The sequence below is a fragment of the Solanum pennellii genome, chromosome 6 (genome assembly GCF_001406875.1).
Source record: "Solanum pennellii chromosome 6, SPENNV200".
Classification (NCBI taxonomy): Eukaryota; Viridiplantae; Streptophyta; class Magnoliopsida; order Solanales; family Solanaceae; genus Solanum; species Solanum pennellii.
In genome coordinates this window covers 55,397,784-55,420,647 of record NC_028642.1, presented here as the reverse complement: position 1 = coordinate 55,420,647, position 22,864 = coordinate 55,397,784, and the positions used below count along the sequence as shown (strand labels likewise).

At 32.2% G+C, this 22,864-nt stretch overlaps 6 protein-coding genes and 2 non-coding genes across 8 annotated transcripts; 4 read left to right on the top strand and 4 right to left on the bottom strand.

Moving 5' to 3' along the window:
• Nucleotides 1–510: 510 nt before the first annotated feature.
• On the bottom strand, nt 511–3,397 carry LOC107023628 (40S ribosomal protein S3a-like). The gene is made up of 6 exons (XM_015224379.2): nt 3,265–3,397; nt 3,029–3,182; nt 1,497–1,634; nt 1,196–1,381; nt 889–1,089; nt 511–770 (listed from the first exon to the last, which is right to left on the bottom strand). The coding sequence occupies exons 1-6, from the start codon at nt 3,273–3,275 to the stop codon at nt 675–677; spliced, it is 786 nt and encodes a 261-aa protein (XP_015079865.1). The 5' UTR covers nt 3,276–3,397; the 3' UTR covers nt 511–674.
• Nucleotides 3,398–8,026: 4,629 nt separating this feature from the next.
• LOC107022617 (protein KNATM) lies at nt 8,027–9,984 on the top strand. Its single transcript, XM_015223213.2, has 4 exons — nt 8,027–8,258; nt 8,407–8,571; nt 8,894–9,038; nt 9,646–9,984. The coding sequence occupies exons 1-4, from the start codon at nt 8,082–8,084 to the stop codon at nt 9,672–9,674; spliced, it is 516 nt and encodes a 171-aa protein (XP_015078699.1). The 5' UTR covers nt 8,027–8,081; the 3' UTR covers nt 9,675–9,984.
• Nucleotides 9,985–13,262: 3,278 nt separating this feature from the next.
• LOC107023635 (50S ribosomal protein L29, chloroplastic-like) lies at nt 13,263–14,858 on the top strand. Its single transcript, XM_015224389.2, has 2 exons — nt 13,263–13,622; nt 14,507–14,858. Exons 1-2 carry the CDS (start codon nt 13,305–13,307, stop codon nt 14,681–14,683), a joined length of 495 nt encoding a protein of 164 aa, XP_015079875.1. The 5' UTR covers nt 13,263–13,304; the 3' UTR covers nt 14,684–14,858.
• A 124-nt stretch (nt 14,859–14,982) lies between these two features.
• On the bottom strand, nt 14,983–16,565 carry LOC107023634. Its single transcript, XM_015224388.2, has one exon. It carries the CDS (start codon nt 16,426–16,428, stop codon nt 15,262–15,264), a length of 1,167 nt encoding a protein of 388 aa, XP_015079874.1. The 5' UTR covers nt 16,429–16,565; the 3' UTR covers nt 14,983–15,261.
• A 1,123-nt stretch (nt 16,566–17,688) lies between these two features.
• LOC114077703 lies at nt 17,689–17,906 on the bottom strand. The gene has a single exon (XR_003579076.1). It is a non-coding gene; the product is annotated as a small nucleolar RNA U3 (small nucleolar RNA).
• A 529-nt stretch (nt 17,907–18,435) lies between these two features.
• LOC107022468 (DUF724 domain-containing protein 3-like) lies at nt 18,436–19,176 on the top strand. Its single transcript, XM_015223070.2, has one exon. It carries the CDS (start codon nt 18,500–18,502, stop codon nt 19,019–19,021), a length of 522 nt encoding a protein of 173 aa, XP_015078556.1. The 5' UTR covers nt 18,436–18,499; the 3' UTR covers nt 19,022–19,176.
• Nucleotides 19,177–20,025: 849 nt separating this feature from the next.
• LOC114077704 lies at nt 20,026–20,243 on the bottom strand. The gene has a single exon (XR_003579077.1). It is a non-coding gene; the product is annotated as a small nucleolar RNA U3 (small nucleolar RNA).
• A 441-nt stretch (nt 20,244–20,684) lies between these two features.
• LOC107022467 (DUF724 domain-containing protein 6-like) lies at nt 20,685–21,203 on the top strand. The gene has a single exon (XM_015223069.1). The coding sequence runs from the start codon at nt 20,685–20,687 to the stop codon at nt 21,201–21,203; it is 519 nt and encodes a 172-aa protein (XP_015078555.1).
• Nucleotides 21,204–22,864: the final 1,661 nt, after the last annotated feature.

Here is a 22,864-nt window from a genome sequence, read left to right as displayed (position 1 = left end):
TTGGATTTTGCACCTTCTTTTAAAAACATAATGACTAATTCAGTTGAAAAATGATATAAGAATTAAGTAATTAATTTAGAGCATAAATAGGAAAAATAATTTTTTTTTCATATAACAAGTAAAATCTACTTTTAAATTAAGTATTAGTATTAAGTACTATACTCCAATGTTAGGAGTCTATAAAAATTTTGTAAAGGTCGAATATGAATACAAAATTGATGGTTTCACTTGCAGTCTTGGCATTAACAAGTTTATCGCAACATATATATCAAAATATCGCGACTCTTTTTAAGTAATGATTTTTGCACGATTCAACATGCTTGTATATTTGGAGAATTCAAAAAATACAAGTGTATTTATTTTGAAACCATACTATACTAATCCAAAAAGAAGGATCACGTCTACTTTAGAAATAAAGTGATTCCATAAACAGGATTCAACCTTTCGGATCGTTGCTACTGCATGTGAATAAATGCATACACATCTGTCCTAATATAGTGTATGAAAAGATTTAGCTGAAAAACGATATCTTAAATTGTGAATAGTTTAACATCAAGCATAACCAAAATAAATAGATCCAAAATTTTGGTAGGTGACAACTCAACTAAAACAAATGCAAAATTTTAGAAGACTAGAATCCATATTCAGACAGGAAATCCAAAATGAAACAAAGTCTAAGCTCCAGGGACCTCTGTCTCTGCCTCAGCCACTGTTTCTTCAGCGGGTCGATCCAACTTCACACCAACATCTTCTGAATAGTCACCATGCACCTGCAAAAAGATAACTCATTAGTAGTTGCAAAAAAATAAATTTATTGCACTTTCAAACCATCCATGAATGGTGCCCAATGTAGTGAGTGAGTAGAAACAGAAAACAATCCAAACTTACCTCCATCAGCTTGCCAAGATCGAATTTAGGGGCCTTCAGGATCTTCACTTTGCGAATATAAACATTTTGGAGTGGAAAAATGCTTGAAGTAGCTTTCTCAATCTCTCTACCAATTGATTCAGGGATGAACTTTGCTACCAACTCCTTCAGGTCACAGGAACTTGCTTGGTTTCTCATGATCTCAACCATTTTGCGACGGATCTAACACAATAAGACAAACATGCTGATAAGTAATCAAAACTATACCCGCCACATAGATATTTTCAGATAAGTAAATAAGTGACATCAAGTACAAAATACCACCAACCTGACGGATCTGGCTGCTCTGAGCATAACATGTACGCTTCTGTTGGTTTGGACGCTTCTTTGTAAAAGCAATGCAGAACATCCTAAGCGTGTAGCTATCTGTAGTCTTGACATCCACATGAGCCTCAATCAAAGTCTGCCACTTGCGCACCAGAGACCTCAACTTGTCTGTTGTGAAGTCCATTCCCTGAAGATAGCCAACAAAATTATTTTTTTTTCTCAAAATAAAGTCAAATTCCATCCATAAAAATAGCTATACTCCAGTCTTGTGAAGAAATTATAGCGTAAAAGAATCATCATACATGGAAGTTTGTGAGGACATTCCTCCCTTGCACATCTTCTGCTCTCAAGCGGATCTTCCTGAAAGCCTGATCCTCATCCTTCTGAAGATCAGCTAAACTGACTTCAAAAACTCTGTGCTTCAGTCCTTCGGAAGCAATCTGGAGCCACAATGGGACAAATGCACTTGTTTAAGTAAAACTGGATTTGCAGTCATATAACTCAATATTTAAGAGATGAAGCTTCCACCTTAGTATAAAAAGGAGGGAGGAGAGGGAGGGGGAGGGGGGGTAGATGGGTCTTAGAGATATATTCGACCTCAAAATAAAATGAATAGACCATAATAGGCAAAGATATATATTTTTGAAGAGTATGTTCAGCAGTTAAAAGTCGTACAAACAGATCTAAACTACAAACAAACTGAAAAAGTTGACAAAACAGTTTGCTGAACTAACCAATCAAAGTTGAAGGAAGAAAACTAACATCCTCCACATATGTTCTATAGCACAAAAATAATTATTACCATACTTCAATTTCAAACTAGTAGGTCTGGTATGTGAATCCCAAGTATCTGCCTTTGACTCTATACCTACACGCATGGTATTTTCCTAACATGTTACCCAACTATAGTAGGTTAGCAGTGTCCCCTTTTTCTTTCCATTAATTTACCCTTAGCTTATCCTTGCCATTAATGTATAGAAGTGGCTAGTAAAGTGTGAATGGCATTTTAGATATAGAAAAATGAGTATAATGCTAACCTTGCAATCATGTTGATGCATTAAAAAGTTCAATCAGTTGAAACGATGCAGTTTCAAGTTTCTATCTGTGTTTAGTGACTAGTACTGTTACACTATCCTTTTACATTCATTCGTAATGCTATCTTAACAATCAATGTACAGGTTTCTCAACTGCAACTTGTTTGGTGTGCCTCTCTTTCTGAAATAGCCCATAAGCTCAAAGGCATGAAACATAATATAAGCAAGAAGGCATCACTTAAGTAAAGGCAATACCTATCATGTCCTGCACTAAACTTCAGGGAAAAACTATGCCTTAAGCAACATTTTAACTAGATTCAAAGGCATTCAATATTGTGAGGACTCATCATAAACTGGACTACCTTCACACTGATAATCACCTAATAAAAAAAAAACAAACTTTGCACTAATTACCAACCTACCACTCCTATATTTTGGAAGTACAACAATCTTAACTTTATCCAAAATGTTAGCTCATATAGATTGAAACAGAAGAACAGAGTTCCGTCATCAAATTTCAGAACCTGTATAATCTACTTCCCCAACCAAACACTTTACAGTTCAATGTGTAGATATGTGTTGAGATTTCCATATCTTAAATTACAACCATATCATACCCCTAAAGAATAGTCCGGGTAATTGTATTAGATAATTAATCTGGATTGACAATTGTTGGAATCAAAAAGCAATTATGTGAGAATTTATAAACTAATCGAAAACATTCAAAGGAAAAAAAGAAGAAGAGAAAAACATAATTACAAAAGCGCAAAAAGAAGTAGAAAATGAAGAGAGATTTCGACCTTAGTACCCTGAGTCCTAGTGACGAGGGTTTTGCCAACGTTCTTGATTTCAAAAACTGATGGTGCCTTAATGTCATACCAATCCTTCTTAGCATATGGATCGGCCGCCTTCTTCTTTCCTCCCTTCTTTCCCTTTGAAATCCTCTTGTTCTTACTGTACAACAAAGTAACAACATTAGAATCAAAAGATACAGAAAAAGTAAAAGCTTCAAGTCGGGGTTGAAGACGAGAGATACCCGACAGCCATCTTGAGAATGAGAGATTGGAGCTGCTTTCAGACGGGGGGTTGGGGGTTTGGAAGAAGAGGAAGGTGAATCTATATTACTGCAAAACCCTAGTTTTCTTTCAAACAAGCAGCTGCTTACTGGACTTTTTTGGGCTTACTTACAAGCCCATGGCAAAACAAATGGGCCACTAAGTATTGATTTGGCCCATAGTCCTTGTGTTCATTTTATTATGCAAATATTTCTGCTATTATTTAGATTTTGTCATTTTTTATAAAAAAAAATAATCATTGGAATATTATTATTATAGGATAACGTGAGATTCTAGTCTAATTTTAAGAGTTTATCTTTAATCATTACTGAAATGTTAGACTATCGTTTAACGATTACGATAACTTACAAGTTTTTAATATGGTTTAAATGTTATCACGTAATACATAGTATTTAACGAGAAATAAAAAGGAATTGTTTATTAATTAATCATCCAAATAAGAATAACAGGTGATTACAATTAAGATCATAGAGTTTTATGGTTAACTAGCTCAGGATATTTGTACAAATAGGTATTTTCTTAACGTATGATGTGAAATTTAACATACTAAAGGTGAGTGCGTCTTTTTAAAGTAAACGAGAAAAAATATCAATAAAATTGAATTACAATACCAAAAATATTGAAGACACGACGATTTAATATGGTAAGAAAAAGTTTTTTTTTTCTCTCAGAATATAAGGGCTAATATGATTTTAAATATGAATGTAAAGAGCAAATATATTGAAGAAATATAACAAAGGAAAAATATAACTTATTCGTGAGTGTACAAATTAAAGGCAAACATGATGATTGTCCAATATATTTTTTTATTACTTTCTCTGTTTTAATTTGTTAGTTAATTTATATTAGGTATAAAAATTAAAAAATAAATAATATTTTAAATTTTGTAACCTTAAACTAAAAATACGTAGAATGTATTAAAAAAAAATATTTTAAATTTTTAAATATGTTACACAGAAAGTTACAATTTAAAAGTTATCAAAAAAGTTTTTAAAAGAAAACACTCTCCTTTGAAACAAATTTAAAAAGAAAATATGACTACAAATGAAAATTTGGAAATATTATTTTTTACCTTAATAAAACGGGATAAAGATCCGGTTAAGTATAATTAGGTCAAGTAATATTCAACGATTTTATAGTTTCGTGCCATGTGTACCTTATAATTATCTATGGTTGAGATCCATTTAAATTATATACTCATTAATTATAATAATAAAAACAACAAAGTTGTAACTTTTTAATTTTTTAAAGCTATCAAATAAAACAATTATGTACACCCAAGCTAATATTTTCAAAGAAAAAATTTAAAATTGACGAGAATATGCAAACTTTCTGACTTATTACCCGACAAACTTATTCAGGAGTAATGTCACACATGCTTTCTCCAAATTCTGAAGTAATCTCCAAGAATAAATCAAACTTAAAAACATAATTATGTTCTAAATAATAATTCAACTAAAGAACATAATACATTTAAAAAAAAAAAACTCAAGTGGAGGTTTAATAATAATTATAAAAATATATTTATCCAAAATTTTCAAAAATGCTAGATTCTTTGAAATTAGTATAATATAAAAAGTCTACGAGGTTTGATTTATAAAAATGTCAAAATATCCAAATATTTTCGTTAGTCTTATTTTTTTTCTTGAAAAATATTAGCTAGGGTACACTTAATTGTTTTATTTGAAAGTATTAAAAAATAAAAATAATTGACGCCTTTGTTGTTTTTATTTTTAAGATGACTATATAATTCAAATCAATCTCAACCACAAATTATTATGTAGTACACATGGCATGAATCTATAAAGTCATTGAATATTATTTGACCTAATTATACTTGATCGGATCTTAATCCTATGAAACGTTCAGTAGAGTACACAAAAATAAGACTGAATGTAGTGCATTAATAATTCTGAAAATATTTTTGAACCATCGTTTCGTTTTAATTTAGTATATTCAAAATTGTTTTGTCCTCAGTCATGGTTATCTATGTATTTAAGACATAAAAAATAAAAAATAAGGGAAAAGGTTTTTTAAGACAAAAAATAAATAAAAAAAATATTGAATGATTCTAACTATTATCTAAGCTTTTGACAAAATTCCTGGAGACAAACGTCACGAGAGGCTTCAATCAGATGTGTCTAATGGACATTCGAATCTAACAAATCTTACGTATGAACTGCCATCACTGATACACTTCTTTTCAAAAGAAAATAGTAATTTTCTTTAAATTTATCATCAATTATCCGTTTTATTTCTGGACTATGCCTTGAAAATATTTCTTCGCTTAACAAAGTAAACTTAGATACGCTCAAATCCGTCATATAACATAGCAAGTGAACTCATGTTCTTGTAAAAACACGCGACTCTTAATAAAAAGATAGAGAGAAAGGTTGAAAGCACCCCTAAACTTAGCGTGAATTTAGAGGTGTATTTCATTCACGTTGAAAGATCGCTAGTGTATTTAAATTCAGTAACCAAGTAAGGTGATGTTTTTAAGATTGTCAGTAGTTTAAAAAACTAATAATATGTATCGATTTTAAGAGTGTTCTCGATAGGAGGACTGTTTGTCTATATAGATTGTTGAGAAAGTAGATAGAATCAAAATCTTATTAAGTTTAATGTTTGTTTGTCAATATTGAAAAATAAAATTTATACTCCGCCAATATTCGAATTTAAAAGAGGAAGGAAAAAGAGTGACTATAGCAAGGTGAAAAACACATATGGAAGAGCACAAGTGAATTTGGAGAGCCCATTGAGACTGCAAGAGTCCGTGAACCAATGAACAGTGGCAACATAATTCTTTTCATAATAATAATAGTAAGGGTCATCTGGTGACTGGTATGATCGGGTTTACGACAGTCTGACTTTTGAACGACTAAACAATTATTAAGCTTCCGTCCATCCCTAACCAATTAGGGTAAAGTATGTTTAATCGATCCATTCCGGATCGACCGAATTGATACGAAAGTTGAAACATGGAAAAACCACGGAAAACATGACTTATTTGAATAACCCTGAGATAAATTCTTTTTTACTACCCTTCAATTCTTTGTTTAATTTGGTTACAACGTGTGAGATAACATACCAGATGATTAATAATTATGATTAGGATAAGTTACCCCTTTTGTGGGTGAAATACTGATCCAGTAATAATTTATCCAGGAATTAAAATGTAAAATATAATAAAAGTACTCCTTAAATCTTCATGAATAAACAACTTAATAATTATTAGAGAGTATTTTGGAAACAAATAGTTTCTATTTTTAGAGATTATATTATCGACAAACTAAACAACTAAATAAAAGATAATTTAAATATAATCAATCTCATCATAACTTATCTCAACATAATTAATCTCAATGTAGTTTGTATTCGAACCACACTATCTGTAACAATAATAGTAATAATACTCCATAAATAAATAATGATGGTGACATTTTTGACAAAGACACATTTTTGGAAAAGAACATTTTTATACAGTAACCAATTTGGATTTATCTCTCTCACACATACCCTTCAAACTAGTCAGGTTATCATCTCACTAAACAAAAAGACAATTACTATTTAGGTATTTTTGAAATTTGTAAGAATAAGAAATAAAAATGTACTAGCATATTCCAATTAGATAAATTTGTGTATATATATTGATAGTGTAACCAATCTTGAGAAAGTGTACAGGAATATGGAGGAGATGAGAGGTAAATAGGTGTAAGATTGAGTGAAGGGTTTAAAAAGTTCAATTTCACTTAGTTTAACTGTTCATTTCACAAAATCATGAGTAGAATAGTTTGGTTGATGTTCGAGTCAAGTATAAGGGTTTTTCAGATCACTTCACCTTTTTATTTTAGTAACTCTTTAATCATAATTTTCCACATTACATGTTTATATAAAGACTACAAGATAATTGCTACATTCTATATACATATCTTGAGTTTTAAACCACAAAATTCTAAAGTCCATTTTACTTTCTTAAACTTCACGTCAAATCAAAATCAAATGAACAAATTAACATACATGACTACTGTACATAGTACTAATAATGCGAAGCCTTTGTTATCATCAGAGGAGGAGTCAAAATTTAAACTTAATGAGTTCTAAATTCTAGGACATATAACGACATCCCACAAATGAGTTCTAAATTTAAATTTTTAAAAATATATTTAGGGAAGTCTTCATAATACATAATCGTCTGAACAGAAAATATTAGATTCGGCTGAACTCATACACCACTATCTAAGCAAAACTATAAATAACTTTAACTCATGCTAACATATATATTTGTATAGTAAAAAAGAAAAAAAAAAGTAAGTAGGAGTAATATTTTATGATGTAGAAAATGTTGATTCTGTAGTGGTATTTTATTTTAGTAAAGAGTGGGGGCCTGGTGGGTACTGTTAAAATGGAAAACAAAAGCAAGAAGTGACTCATCAGAGAGTAATTTGTACTAAGGTACTATCAAAGGGTGTCCAAAATCCAAGAAGCTTATGTAATGTTACTTTCAAGTATGCAAAAAAGAGATAAAAATATGAAGCAGGTAAAAATAAAGTCATAGTCTCTCTCTCTATTATGAGTGTAGTGTATTTGGGTTCTGACTGATATAATGGGTCATGCATGCATGGGTCAATCACTTCCTTCCAAATATTTCCAACTTTATTTATCATTTGCTTTCCATTCTTATTCCCTATTACTAGTCATTTCAAGTAACCCTAATTATTTACCACTTTCCCTATATATAAAGAACTATTTAGCTATTACTTTTTCTACATAATAAGACATGGAGACAAAAAGTAGTGAAAATTTTAAAGATGAGGAGCAAAAAAATCACTACTACTACTCTAATTCTACATCAGCAGGACTATTAAATTCTCTTGAAGATGAAGAAATTAAGAGGAAAATATGTTGTCACTCTTTGTATGGTCTTTTGGTTCAAACTCACTTGGATTGTTTGAAGGTATTTTCCTCAATTACTCATCAACAAATTAGGGTTCATTAAATTTTAGGTTGCTCAATTAGTAAAGTGAAGTCGTATAGTGACTTTCTGAGATAATATCTGTTAGTTGAGTAAGAAGTTCGATATTGATTAATTACTTAATTAGCAGGTTTGTTTGGGGATTACTGAGATTGACAAAATTGACCAAAAAACCGAAGAAAAGTCAGCAAAATATAACAAAGCTATCTCACACACAATGGATCATCAAACAGAATTGAACAATAAGTTCAGCTCACTCACAATGGATCAACCAGCTGAACTGGACAACTTCATGGTACTAATAAGTTTTATCTCTTCTTTTTTGCTTTATAATTCCATTTTATGGACGGTAGTAGCAGAAACAGGATTTTCATTAGTTCAACCATCTATACATACAAATAAATTGACTTTGTATACGTAGTGTGATTTTTAGAGGTCTAGACACAACTAGAAACAATTGTTTTCCCTTCCACGAATCAATGAAAAACTTGTGTTGTAAACATGTTTTTCCCATGACCTAATTGTGTTTAAAATTAGTATATATATACTAGGTTTAAGGTATATATGTAGCTTTAATTTTTGTGTAAAAAGCTAATATTATCAAATGGTGTGGACAGGAAGCATATTGTGTGGCTTTAAGCAAGCTCAAAGAGGCAATGGAGGAACCTCATTTGGAGTCCATAAAGTTCATCAATCATATGTATTCTCAGCTCAGTGAACTCATGGAACTTCCTACTTCTACTTCCACTCCATCTAATTTTGGTAACATTAATTACTGCCATTTTCAATTTTTTGTTAAAACCAAATTTAGCACACACTTCATGATAGTAACTCATATTACTAGCTGTTTTGGTAAATGAAGAGGAACGGATTTTGATGTAGTAATACCATACCTAGATGTACGCGTTATAAATGACAAAATGAACCGGTAAGGTTCTCTTGAGTGGAAAATTTGTGCGATAGAATATAAATTTTTTCATCGAATCAAATCACTGGAAAAACAAATAATGGAAACAAATTATCAGTGAATTAAATAGTAGAAGTCAAACTTCCTATTTTTTTTCCATATGAAACCATTTTTGTTATTTTTTCAGTCGAAAAATATTAATTTTAAATTGTTAATTCTTATGACTTAATTACATCATGTTAAATAAGTAAATTATTTTCAAAAAAAAAATAATTTAAATTGTTTCCGTAAGTACTCAATCAAAATAAGAAATTCTGACTCTCGAAATTCAAATAATATTATATATCCATACGAAGGCTAATAAGATAGTTATAAAAGTTCACAACTTGATATTTGTTCTTTTAAGAAGCAAGAAACTAAAGTATCTAGCAATTGGTTCTTGTTTTTTTTGTTTTTTTGTAGATGGGATGAAGGCCCATGGCAACAAATGAAATGGTGGCATGAGGAAGCTAGATGATTGATAGAGCCAAGATTCTATAAGCTCATATATAATTTATCTAATTATTTATTACTAATTAAGTTACTTTATCTATATATGTTTAGCAATCTATGTATGGTGGAATTTCTTTGTTATAGCTAGATTGCCACAACTCGTATGTTTTTCTTTTCTTTTTATGTAGCATAATAATGTTAATAATAATGAGGAATCCCAACAGCTGGTCGAACTCATAATTAAGGGTTTGAGATGTTAATTCTGATATGATTATAAGATATATTATGAAAGAAAGGCTTGTTGATGAATACAACTCCACCTATTAATTAATTATATATATGTTACGTTCGTTATAACGTGTCTCTATCACTTATAAATGAAATTAAAGATGTTAGTGTGACATTTAATATAATATTGCATAAAATATATTAAGTCATGTCTCATGCATGACACTCACTGCTGCATTTGCTCTAATATATTATGTGAATATTGACATTTTATGCCTCGTTCCTCAAGATATTGTAAAAATGGCATAAAACTAAAGATAATTAAGTTTATAAAAGACTACTCTATAGATATTGTTAATTGACTATCATTCTAAAGCAACCAAGTGAATACAGAAATGCTTGAGTAGTCGTCGATCGATAAATAATTCATAGATATTTTATAGTATCTAATGGCAATAGTAAAATGGATACAAACAGATGAATAATTCATTGATTTTGCTACACAGACACCTTTTTTTTGCTATGATCGGGATAGTTTGAGTATTGTATCATATCATATCCTAATATAGAAACCTAAGTCAACTTAAACAGTTGAATAGGTCACAAGTCAAAATCCACACTTTTTAACACTCAACACTCCTCTTCTGGAACATTAACGTTTTGCATAAGTTGAACAATAAAATGAGTGTCGATTTCATTTTCATAATTTTGTTCAAAGATGGAAAGGACACTTACTTGGGACGGATTCAACAATTGATTGCTTGTGTGTTCATGTTCACGACAATTCAATAATATTAAAATATTTATCAAATATTTATAAAATATTAAATTGTGAACTCAATTATTCTCGTAGAGATTGACCGTCGAGAATCTACGGAGCACTTACAATTCTGGAACATGTAATGAGATAAGATGTACTTGATGAGTCCAATCAGATAAGTGATCATAATTCATTAGGTAGCACAAAACCTTTTTTTTCTTCAGTCTTGTCGGATTATGTCACCTATCCTAATGACCTTCGTTTCATCTATTGTTTCTCTTGTTGCCTTCTTACCAAAAAATAATTGGAAAACTACGTAATATCGCAAACTTTAATATATATTTAAATAATATAGTTATAGTTTAATATTTTTATGTTATATTATTATAACTATACAATAAATAGCAAATTTAATTGTATATCAATAATCAATTTTTTTATGTTTAATATAAATACATAATAAAAAGGAAAATTATTATTAAACTCATAATTAATTAAGTATTCATACCTTCTCTTTCATCAATATCCTTATATTACAGATTTCTTTTTGTACTTTACCCCCAATTCCTTCCAATTCAAGATCCTTTTGTATGATTGTAGGAGTAATTTTTGTGGTTCAATTCATTATACTTATATTTATACTTATATTTGTGGTTCAATCAAATGTCAAATGTTTATATTTAATAATATTTATATAATAGATAATTGTATTGTAATATTAATAAAATGGCAATTTGTGAATACAAATATATTTGGATACATAAGTAATTTATCCAATTTGATTAGGCAATACAAGTATAGTTGGATACATCAATACTATATTTTATAAATAAATACCTAAGTTAACGTCAAGCCTCAAGTATTATAGAAAACTTTACAAAAAATAGATCGACGTTTTGTTGGTTTTTTTAATTTTTTGTATAGTCGAATACTTACACACTTTGATACATACACATTTTGTTGTGTTTTCATTTTCTTATTTAACAAGAGTGTATTCATATTATAGTATATTGGTATATTCATTTTTTTGGTTAACAATAGTGTATCCATTTTACAAATTGTTGTATTCATATGCTAAAATTGTACTACTTTACCTTGTTTGATATAGTAATACATTAAATTTTTATAAATACTTGTATTTTTGATATATTAATACTTTAAGTTTTATAAATAGAAACACCAATTTGAATTCAAAGTGTTCATATGCTAATTGTACAAGTAATACATTTTCCTTATTTAGTTATTGTAATTACAACTGTATTAGTGTATAAATAATAAAAAATAAAAAACATATGCAAAAATACAACGAGAAAAGACATGAATAAACTTTTATATTCAAAATTTTATGAATATCTTTATGATTAGTATTTAGTGAATATATTGTATTTAAGAATATAAATACAACCTTTTGTATTATGTGAATTAATCATATTTGCATACAATATGTAATTATTAGTTGGTTATTTAATAATGGAAATTTCAGCTATTTAGGAACATAATAAATGGTTGATACTTGGAAGTTATGGTAACATATCTACCTTATTTAGTGCATTGTATAAATAATAATAATAACAATAATAAAAAAATAAATTAATATAAACATGCAGCTAAAAAATGACGTAAAATGTAGTCATTTTTAAAAAATAACATATTTATAGCTATTAAACTTCTATAATCCTATAAATGTAGTCATTTTTATAAATTGCTCAAGAATAATCCCTGTGCCTTCTGATATACTCAAGTCAAGTGATAAACAAAAAATTAGGTAAAGGTGCAAGCACACTTTGGCAAACGATCTTTACTTTCTTTATTTAAAGTTTAACCTTATCTATTTCATTCGAACCCGAAATCTAGGTAATTCATATTACATTAAAATTTTATTTTTTTAATAGCGAAGTGTAGATTCTAATATTTGTGCCGCCTAAGTATTTTTAAAAAAAAATTATTTTAATATAATTGATCATTGAAAGTTGATTATTTTTTAGTGCAAAAATGAAAGAAATTTTAAAAAGATTGAGCTCAGTAAATAGTTATTTTAAACAACCAACCTCCTTTTTTTTTTCAAAAAAAAAAAAAACTCACCTTCAATGTTTGATATTCATGATAGAGGGTAAGCCTCTTAAAAGGGGTGCATATTACATCCTAGGCTTTTTTTTTTTCTACATAGAAATGAGAAAAGAAAATTAACAAAATAGTTAAAGTTTAAATTGTCTCATTTGTATAATTGAACAATTTTTATATAAACTTGAAATAATTTTGAACATTTAATAGTTACACGAATTGCACTATATAAAAGTTATAGAAATTCCTAATTATATAAACATTCAAATTATACAAACTCGAAACTTCATCCCACATATATAACATTTATTATTGGTCGTGAGTGATAATTAATTAATACTATGACTCTAATAGCTAATTAACTATTATATTTGATTAACTATATAATTTCCCCATAATAATAGAAATCAAATGTGCTAGAAACATAAAAAGAACAGAATTGTTAAAAAAAATATAGTTGAGATACTAATTTGAAACTATCTTAAACATAAGGGATCATTTTTGTCATTTTGGTATATTATATTTACCAATATGAAGACTGAAAAGAGCCCTTATCTGTAGCAGCAGAAGAAGAGAGAGGATGATGAGTCTCTCCATTGCCTCACCTTCAGGTGTTACCTTCACTTCCAAGATGAACCTCTCTAAATCCTCCTTCCATGGCATTCAGATTCCTAAAATCATGCAGGCGCGTGCAGTAAACGCGCCGCCCCACTCTTGTTCGTCTTTGGTGGTGAAAATGGCGAAGAGGGAAGAGGAATTGAAGGAAATCAGAACTAAGACTACTGAAGAGCTTCAGGAAGAGATTGTGGACCTTAAAGGTGAGCTATTTATGCTTCGTCTTCAAAGGTCAGCTCGAAATGAGTTCAAGTCCAGCGAGTTTCTGCGAATGCGCAAAAGGGTACTCTCTCTTACCTTTGGAATTAGCAAATTTGATTGTTAATTCATAGTAATTGTGAAGTTTTCGACAGTGTACTGTTTTTAATGTCACCTCATTTCCAATTATTAGATTTAGGTGCATATCTGTGTGAAGAATGTAACAGTTCCTAAATATGGGAACACTGCAGAGATACCTTAGCTAGTTAGACCACACGGGGTTGAAGAGTTTTATTTGAATGGTGAATTTGAGTCTTAACTAAAATCCAATTTGTGACACTTAAGTTTTAGAAGGAAGTAGTAAAACATGGTAAGCGTTCCTTGTGTCGCGCAGCAAGTACTGAAAATAGATGGGATGTATGATTAAGGAAGAAGAGTAAGTGCACCCCAAAAGTAAATAGGACATAGTTAAGAGGTAGGGATGTCTATACCAGAGGTGTCTGATCAATCCCATAACCGATTCTCTTTAATTGACTATACTGATTTATTCCGTATGAGCAGAAGCTACAATAGCAGCTTAATCAGCTTAAAGTGATTCCAATGTTGCTCAAAACTTGTCTTCAATGCTTTTGTCAATATGTATTATGAATCTTTCCTGTTCTTTGTTTAGCATTCTTCACATATCGGTGCTTGTGTTGATAGACTATTTGTCTCTTATGGTTGTATGTACATGTGTCTGTGTGTATTGCAATCATTTGTGCGCTAATAATGTATACTTTTCCTCGCCACGGAGTAGTTTCTTCTGAAGAGGTAGTAAGAAACAACTGATATCTCACTTTTGATAACACTCTGTATAATCATGTCCATTTTCCCATTTCCCTTACTTTAGAAATTGCAGGTTCCTTTTTCATGTATTTACTTCTTGGATTTATTTTACTTCACTTTGACGTGATTTACATAATGTGCTAGATTGCAAGGATGCTTACAGTTAAACGGGAGAGAGAGGTTGAAGAAGGGATTAACAAGAGGATATCCAGGAAGCTCGACCGGAAATGGAAGAAAAGCATTGTCCCTAGACCACCACCCTCTTTGAAGAAGCTACGAGAGGAGGAGGCAGCAGAAGAAGCTAAGGAATCTGCCTCCTGATTACAGACACTTAAACTAGCAGGCAAATGTTGTATTTTCTTTTCTGGCCTCTCCTCTCATTTGTTTCTTCCTCATACGTATAGTTTATAACTGCTCCTGAATTTTTGTATTGAATCAACTTAATTTGCAAGTGACCATTCTTAACTATGTTCCCAATCATTGAGGATTGTGTCAATTTTCTTCAAGTCAAAATTGTACCTGAATGGTGAAATCTGTTTCGGTTTCTGCCAAGTTCTCTTTCACTCTGTTTCGTGTCTTAACACTAGTGCTGCTATTGGTTTTCTTCAATGCAGATGTCATTCTGAATAATGAATAAGAAATCTTAAATATACTAAAATCAATAACATTTAACCAGTCTTAAAAGGACTTATTACTTGTGCAATATTGCATAGTTTAAGCCAAAGGCTCCGGTTTTGACAAGGTGATTATAGCATATAACCCAAACACCAAGACACAAAAACATATATCTACTTTTCAACCAAAACAATCCCACCAAAGAGTGTGATCCGTTGCGGACTTTTATGTTTAACCCCGAATATGACCTGTTATACTCAGACAAGTAAAATGAAAATATTAATCTAGTATTGCGTGTCTGACGAGTCACCAAAAATGCCTCCCAGGATTGATGATCCTTCATTTCCACCATTGTTGTCACCACCACCTATGATCCCCTGCATGAAAGTCTGACCAACCTGCTGAGCTGCACCTTCTACAAGTCCTTGTACAGCAGCATTCATCAAATTATTCCCCAAACCACTGTTTGCCCCTGGAGTCTGCATATACTGGTTTGGCCTCACTTGTCCTTGAATCATAGTAGGTTGCAGGAACTGTTGCTGCGGAACTGCACTTGTACTGGCACTATGAAACAACTGGTTTGGCCTCGCTTGTCCTTGAATTATAGGAGGTTGCAGGAACTGTTGCTGCGGAACTGCACTTGTACTAGCACTATGAAACAGCTGGTTCGGCCTCGCTTGTCCTTGAAATACTGTAGGCTGTAGGGAATGGTTGTTAGTTATTGCACCTGTGCTTGCGGCATGCATAAAATGATGTGACCTTGCTTGTGTGCCCATAATAGCCTGCTGGAATTGGTTAGTGGCCCCTGGGAATGAATGGTGGTGCTGGAGGGCAGTTGACTGTGAAGCTTCCTGCCTAGGAGCAGAAGCTAAACAATCTAAATGAACATCAAACTCACAAGCAGGACATCTATAAAGCCATTGCTTGACTCCAATCTTGCGGCATACATCACAAGAGAAGCCTTTGGCATTAGCATAAGGATTCTTGAAGGTGAGTTCAAGCGAGCATTGGTGCAGTTCGTGTGTGATTTTGAGGGGTTTAGATGCACAAATCACATGGAGATCAAACTCACAATAACTGCAATGGTAGCTGAAGCCGGTTCCATGGCGTTTACAGGCATCACAGTTGAATTGGCCACCGGGGTATTTGGACGTTGGGAGGAGGTTGAGAGGGTGGTTCGGATGAGAGGGGTGAGAAATCAGCTGTGGGAATTTAGCACAGCTTAAATGAAGTGTGAAGTTGCAAGGCCTGCATATGTACATTTGGCCTGATGGTGGAAGTCTGCATCCTGAACAAGGGCTTAGATCTTGGAGTTGGGTGCATAACTCCAATTCATGTGGATGACTAAAGTGCTTTAGGCTTGATGTTTGATCATTGTTCAATTTCACCCTTCCCATCTTCTTGCCTCTTTTCTCTTCTTTTTCCCTCTTTACTATTCTGATTTGGAGCATTAATTGTTATAAATAGAAGGTGATTAGGGGATGAACTATAGCTAAGACAGAGAGGCAACCAGTTGACTTTTGGAATTTATGGGATTAAGTCTATGTGCAACACGGTTTGTGTCACTGATTGGGATATGTGTAGTAATGCAAACAGCATTGATTGGTTCTTCTTTGACCAATTCTCTTAGGATGTTTACTTCAAGTTTTCATTGTGGGGTGGCTCTCTAGCCTTTTTTTTTTTCGCCCACTAAACCCGCATTATGCACTGCATGTCCTATTCGGAGGTAATGCTCCCATACATAGGGTTCTAACTTGAGACCTATGATTAAGGTTGAAACAGTTCCACAACTGCACTACAAACCGGGTTGGTACTCTCTAGTTTCTTCATTAAGAATATGATACATTATAGGCATATTCATTCATGTTCAATTTCAGATATAATGTTGTTAGAAGGAAATAAAAATAAATTGTGGGTGCAAGTATTACGGTTACCTTTCTCAAAAAATAAAATATAAAAATGAGCGAGTGTTAGACCTAGTTTAAATGTTCAATACACACCCTAACCTGAAATTCCCTCTTTCACCTGCAAATTAATTAGACGACCTATTTTAATTCCACATGACATTAAAGTAAAGTCACCAACGTGATGCAGTAGTAGGTTTGTCAAATAGTCGTGGGTTCGAGTGTAGCAAACGAATAAAGGCGGGTAAAAGAAATAAAAATCTCAATAGAAGCAACAAAAGTTTGGTAGAGTTATTTTTTCATCTTTTGAAGTCGTAGTAGATTATATAGGCATGTTTCATAAAAAATGTATGATAAAATAATCGAGGTGTACCCAAATTAATATTATCTTTGATTATAGGAGAAGTTCATTTATTATTGAGTTGAGGAGCAACTTGATCACAAGTGGCTGGAATATTCAATACACACTAGTTGAGTTGACTTTTTATACATGCTCATTCAGGGATAAGTACTGGAAACTCGAAAGAGAAGAAAAGAGTTGCTAGTTTCATTAAATCTTTTCTTATGATGTAAATTTATAATATCAACTTTAATCACGAATCACCATTATAATGGGATTAAACATAGACCCCTTGTTTATATATTGGAGCAAGGGCAGATTTTCAAATTATGATGTATAATTGTATATTGTATTAAGCATACCATACTTGTATAATACAAGCAAATATCTTTTTCACAAGTTGTTGCAAATGAATACTAAATCTGGGACTGCAAAAATACTCACTAAGCACGGCAAAAAGAAATTATAGTCTGTCAGACGGCTATGAGACCATCTTAGGCCTGAAATCAGGTCTAAGAACGATCATCTACTGCAACCACAGCTCGAGGAACCATGAATGACACTGTTAATCACGCTCTGGTCACATGGCCATGCTTCATCAACCAGACTTGGAAACCTGTCTCCTTAGAAATCAAGGATTCAGTGGTACGAGCCTATAGAACAGATCCTGTTCAAGTAAGGTCGTGACATATGCTACTGGTACGAAGCCTCATAAAGCTGGAGCTTATGTATTGCACTGCCGATGTGGGAGCAGTATGTTGGCCTCTGACGCAGCGTCGCTGACTACCACGCAATCTCCAAGTTTCAAGTGCAACAAAAGCTTCGATGATTTTTGATTCATTACAGAAAACTAATTATACAATAATGTATTTGATCATTAATTTCGTAAACCAATTCCCAGTAGGAAGAACGGTTAGGCTCAAAGTAGTAAACCAGAAATCCTTTTGAAGAAAATATATGCATATGCAGAGGAAGAAAAAAATCATTCAATTCCAATAAAATAAGGGAAAACTCTTCTTTATCACTTTGAAAAATTCACAACCTTTCAGGAATATCACTACCTTTCGAGTAAGTCACAATCTTTTGAAAAAATCAAAATCTTTCCGAAAAGTCGCAAACTTTCAAGAAAAATGACAACCTTTCATTTTTTCATTCACACCTTTTAAACCCCAATAAAAACTGAAGTAAAACAGAATTCTCTGCCTACAATAAATTCAGTAGCAAAGCCTAATAGTTTCTCAGTATTTCAATCGACAATCAATCAAAAAACCAGTAGAGATGGCCCGAACCAAAGTGAAAGTGAATAAACAGCAATACCATAAATCAAGAATGGCAGAAATCTCAAGGTCAATACAATCAATAATATCAAAGAAACAAATTATAACAAAAGTATTCGAAAAGGGTGATGAAGTTGAAGTGGGAAGTCACGAAGATGGATTCGAAGGTTCTTACTACAGAGCAACTATTCTTTCTATGTTTGACCCTAATCATTACATCGTCAAGTACAAGACTCTGTCAACTGATGATGAATCTGAACTGCTGGAGGAGGTGATCCCTACAATCGAGGTCCGCCCTGTTCCGCCTCATCGAGATGGAACAATGTCAAAACACGGATTCCGTTTATATGATATTGTAGATGTGTATGCCAATGACGGATGGTGGTTTGGATGTATCAGTGCCATAATTGGAGAAGAGTATTATGTCTATTTCCCTTCAACTGAAGATAGCATTGCATACCCTTCTCATGTCTTGAGATTTCATCAAGAATGGTCTAAATGCGGGTGGATATCTCTTCCATGACAAGGAAGGATTTTCGACTTGCACTGATCTTGATTTCAAGATATTCTTGATTTACTGTAATTTGATATGAATGTGACTTAGCTTATTGATCAGTCTCTTTATCCCAATTCATCAAGTTTAGTTGCAAATTGTTATATTGATGATTATGATTTCAATATGCTGTAATCTGTATACTGAGATTCGAGAAAATATGAATTTGTTACTCTGTTTTAGAGTTGAATTGTGCTATATAATAAGATGCATTACTTTTCTGTCATAATAAATAAATTGGTGATATGCCCATATCCAGGTTTATATCTACAGAATTGAGATATTCTTGAATACAGTCTAATGTGAAGTCTTGAATATATAGCTACAATCAGAAACTGGAAAAGAAACAAAAAAAGGGAAGAATGAAATTGAGTTGAAAATCCAATGAAAAATAATTCATCACAGAGCTTGTAGAGAATTCTTGAAAGTTTGAGACATGTCAAAGACACCATTTTAAAACTATGTATGTCATAATTTAACAAATTCTTCTAATATAAAACTAAATCTCTTATCTTCCCAAAGAAAAATAATATAAGTAAATATAGGTCTGAAGAACTCAGATGATCACAAGAGTTACAAAGCTAAAAAATTGCTGCAGTTTGGAAAAAGGATTAATGGCTCAAGAATTTAGTTATAAGAAAGTATAACTAGCCCCTACACATTTGTAGATGCTGAAAATTGTATACTTGGGCCTGTTGAGATACATATTATGTCCTTTTGGTTCATCTCAGCTAAATACTTGCCGACTATATTGACCTTGACCAACACGATACTATCATCACGATTTCTCCAACTCTGTTAGGTTTCAAATTGACGATATCCATTGGCTGAAAATGTTGAATTGCTATACTGACCTTGACCAACACGATACTATCATCACGATTTCTTCAACTCTGTTAGGCTTCAAATTGACGATATCCATTGGCTGAAAATGTTGAATTGGCAAAAATAAAGTCGAGAACAAAAAGAAGGTGAGTCTGTCAGACAGCCATGAGACCATCCTAGGACTGAGATCAGGTCTAAGAACGATCATCTGCTGCAACCACAACTCAAGGGAGCCACGGATGGATGTTAATCACGCTCTGATCACATGGCCATAACTTCATCAACCAGACTTGGAAACCTGTCTCCTTAGAGATCAAGGATTCAGTGATACGAGCCTATAGAACAGATCCTGTTCAAGTAAGGTCGTGACATATGCTACTGTATGAAGCCTCATAAAGCTGAAATTTATGTGTTGCGCTGCCGATGTGGGAGTAATTTATTGGCCCCTGACACATTGAATAAAGTTTGTCAGATTTCAGTTTTTGATTGGTTATAGAAAAAGTAATAATTATGCATTAATTTTTTTTAAACGTGTGCACAGTTAATGTTGTAAAAACCGTTTCAACACCCAGTAGGAAAAACTCCATAGCAGCAGTTGCCATGAACTCCAAAATAATTAGGAAAGAAAGAATTTAAAAAACTATATAAGAATTGGAAATTTCCTATTCCGAGTTATTAAAGGAAAACCAAAAGAAAAATCGGAAAACAATTCCCATTCCGAATTACTGAAGGAAACGAGAATTCTCTGCCTATAAATTCACTTGCATAGTTTCTCATTCAATTCAATCTTCAGTAGAGTCTGAAAATAATGGCTCCAATCAAAGTGACAGAAATTAATTTAGAGGAACGCCACACAATGCTCTCAGAGTATATAAAATCAATAGCATTCAAGAGACAACAGATAACAAAAGTATTCCAAAAGGGGGATGAAGTTGAAGTGGCAAGTCAAGTATATGGCTTCATCGGTTCGTACTACCATGCAACTATTCTTTCTCCCATTGGCGCTTATCATTACAAAATCAAGTATAAAACTCTGTTGACTGATGATGAATCAGCGCCACTGGAAGAGATGGTTAGTGCAGCAGTGATCCGCGCTGTTCCCCCTCATCGAGATGAAACAATGTCAGAAAACGGATTCCGTCTGTACGATATGGTTGATGTGTTTGCCAACGATGGATGGTGGTTTGGATTTATCAGTGGGAAAATTGGAGAAGAGTACTATGTTTACTTCCCTACAACTGCAGATAACATTGCATATCCTCGTCACGTGTTGAGATTTCATCAAGAATGGTCAAATGGCAAGTGGATATTTCTTCCAAGACAATGAAAGATTTTCAACTTGCACTGATAATGATTTACAGCAATGTGATATGAATGTACTGAATCTTTGTCCTTATGTTAAGATGAATGATTCAAGTTTAGTCCCAAAAGATTTCTATTGGATGAAATATTTTGTACTTTATAGTGAGAAACAATAATCTGTGATTTTTTTACTTTGTTTTAGCCTTGAATTGAGCTATATAATTATTTTCTCTAGTAACAGATAAAACGCCCAAATTCAGTTATATGTCTACTGAATTGAGAATTTGATCAGTCAGTAATGAGACAGCAACAGAAACAAGAATGTTCTTGAATCCCCTGATGTGAAGTCTTGAATAAACTGTCTCATGTATATATATATATATAGCTACAATCAGAAACTGGAATCAAAGAATGAAAGTGAGTGGATCAATCAGAGTTGTCAAGTATATGGCTTAATAGGTTCTTACTACCATGCAACTATTCTTTCTCCCATTGGCGCTTATCATTATAAAATCAAGTACAAGACTCTGTTGATTGATGATGACACTGGAAGAGATGGTCAGTGCAGCAGTGATCCGCGCTGTTCCCCCTCATCAAGATGAAACAATGTTAGAAAAAGGATTCCGTCTGTATGATATGGTTGATGTGTTTGCCAACGATGGATGGTGGTTTGGATTTATCAGTGGGAAAACTGGAGAAGAGTACTATGTCTACTTCCCTACAACTGCAGATAACATTGCATATCCTCGCGATGTGTTGAGATTTCATCAAGAATGATCAAATGGCAAGTGGATGTTTCTTCCAAGACGATAAAAGATTTTCGATTTGCACTGAAATGGTCAAAGGTAAATATTTTCATTCATAAGTGAGAAAAATGAAAAAATCATATTCATATCCCTTTATGAAAAATAATTTTGTTTAATATTTGCTTGTACTTGTATTATACCAGTACGAAAAAACATAATGTATGTACATATCCTTCCTACATAAAAATTTGATATAATATATAAATATGCTCTTTAACTTGGCTTCAAATCACATTTATGCCCTTCTACTTTGAATGTACATAGACATTTAAACTTGTATAAAGTTGAACAAATAGACACACATGTCGTACATGTCATCTCACATGTCATTTTTTGTCCTACGTGGATTGTGTCATGTAGGACTTGTTTGTTTATTTAAAAGCTGGATAGTTAAAGTACCTGTTTGTGCATTATGAAAGTTGAAGGTCAAAGTTAAAATTTAAAGCCAAATTTAGGGTCTAATATATGTATAATGTCTAAAAATTACAGTCCTACTATTCCATTAGCTTACGAAATATGTATATCATTTGTTATTAGTCTATATTTTATAGGCTTAAGTCATCAGCGGTCCCTTATAGTTGTCCGCATAATTCACTTAGACACTTCAACTAATATTAGTACCAATTGAACACTTTTACCTATATAATAATCGATTATTAGACATTTTTTGATAATCAACAAAAAATGTGAAGAGTGTGTGATACACTTGCGGTGATGTGACATAATGACTAATTAAAAAATAACATTTGGCGTTGGGCCCGAAAATTATAAAAAAAACACACATTTAATATCTAATTTTTTAAAAAAGAAAAAGAAAAAATGAAAATGTCAACCTATTCTACCCCACCTTATCCCACCCCAGCCTAACCCCCTTTCATCT

Bases quoted from the DNA above. Each gene is read 5' to 3' on its own strand.
- LOC107023628 (XM_015224379.2), bottom strand. The intron at 1,635-3,028 runs GTCGAAATCTCT...TTGTGGCTCCAG, and splicing joins CTAGGACTCAGGGTACTAAG to ATTGCTTCCGAAGGACTGAA. The intron at 1,382-1,496 runs GTATGATGATTC...GGCTATCTTCAG, and splicing joins ATGTCCTCACAAACTTCCAT to GGAATGGACTTCACAACAGA.
- LOC107022617 (XM_015223213.2), top strand. From the start codon at position 8,082: ATGGAGACAAAAAGTAGTGAAAATTTTAAAGATGAGGAGCAAAAAAAT. The intron at 8,572-8,893 runs GTACTAATAAGT...TGGTGTGGACAG, and splicing joins CTGAACTGGACAACTTCATG to GAAGCATATTGTGTGGCTTT. The intron at 9,039-9,645 runs GTAACATTAATT...GTTTTTTTGTAG, and splicing joins TTCCACTCCATCTAATTTTG to ATGGGATGAAGGCCCATGGC.
- LOC107023635 (XM_015224389.2), top strand. From the start codon at position 13,305: ATGATGAGTCTCTCCATTGCCTCACCTTCAGGTGTTACCTTCACTTCC. The intron at 13,623-14,506 runs GTACTCTCTCTT...ATAATGTGCTAG, and splicing joins TTCTGCGAATGCGCAAAAGG to ATTGCAAGGATGCTTACAGT.
- LOC107023634 (XM_015224388.2), bottom strand. From the start codon at position 16,428: ATGCTCCAAATCAGAATAGTAAAGAGGGAAAAAGAAGAGAAAAGAGGC.
- LOC107022468 (XM_015223070.2), top strand. From the start codon at position 18,500: ATGGCCCGAACCAAAGTGAAAGTGAATAAACAGCAATACCATAAATCA.
- LOC107022467 (XM_015223069.1), top strand. From the start codon at position 20,685: ATGGCTCCAATCAAAGTGACAGAAATTAATTTAGAGGAACGCCACACA.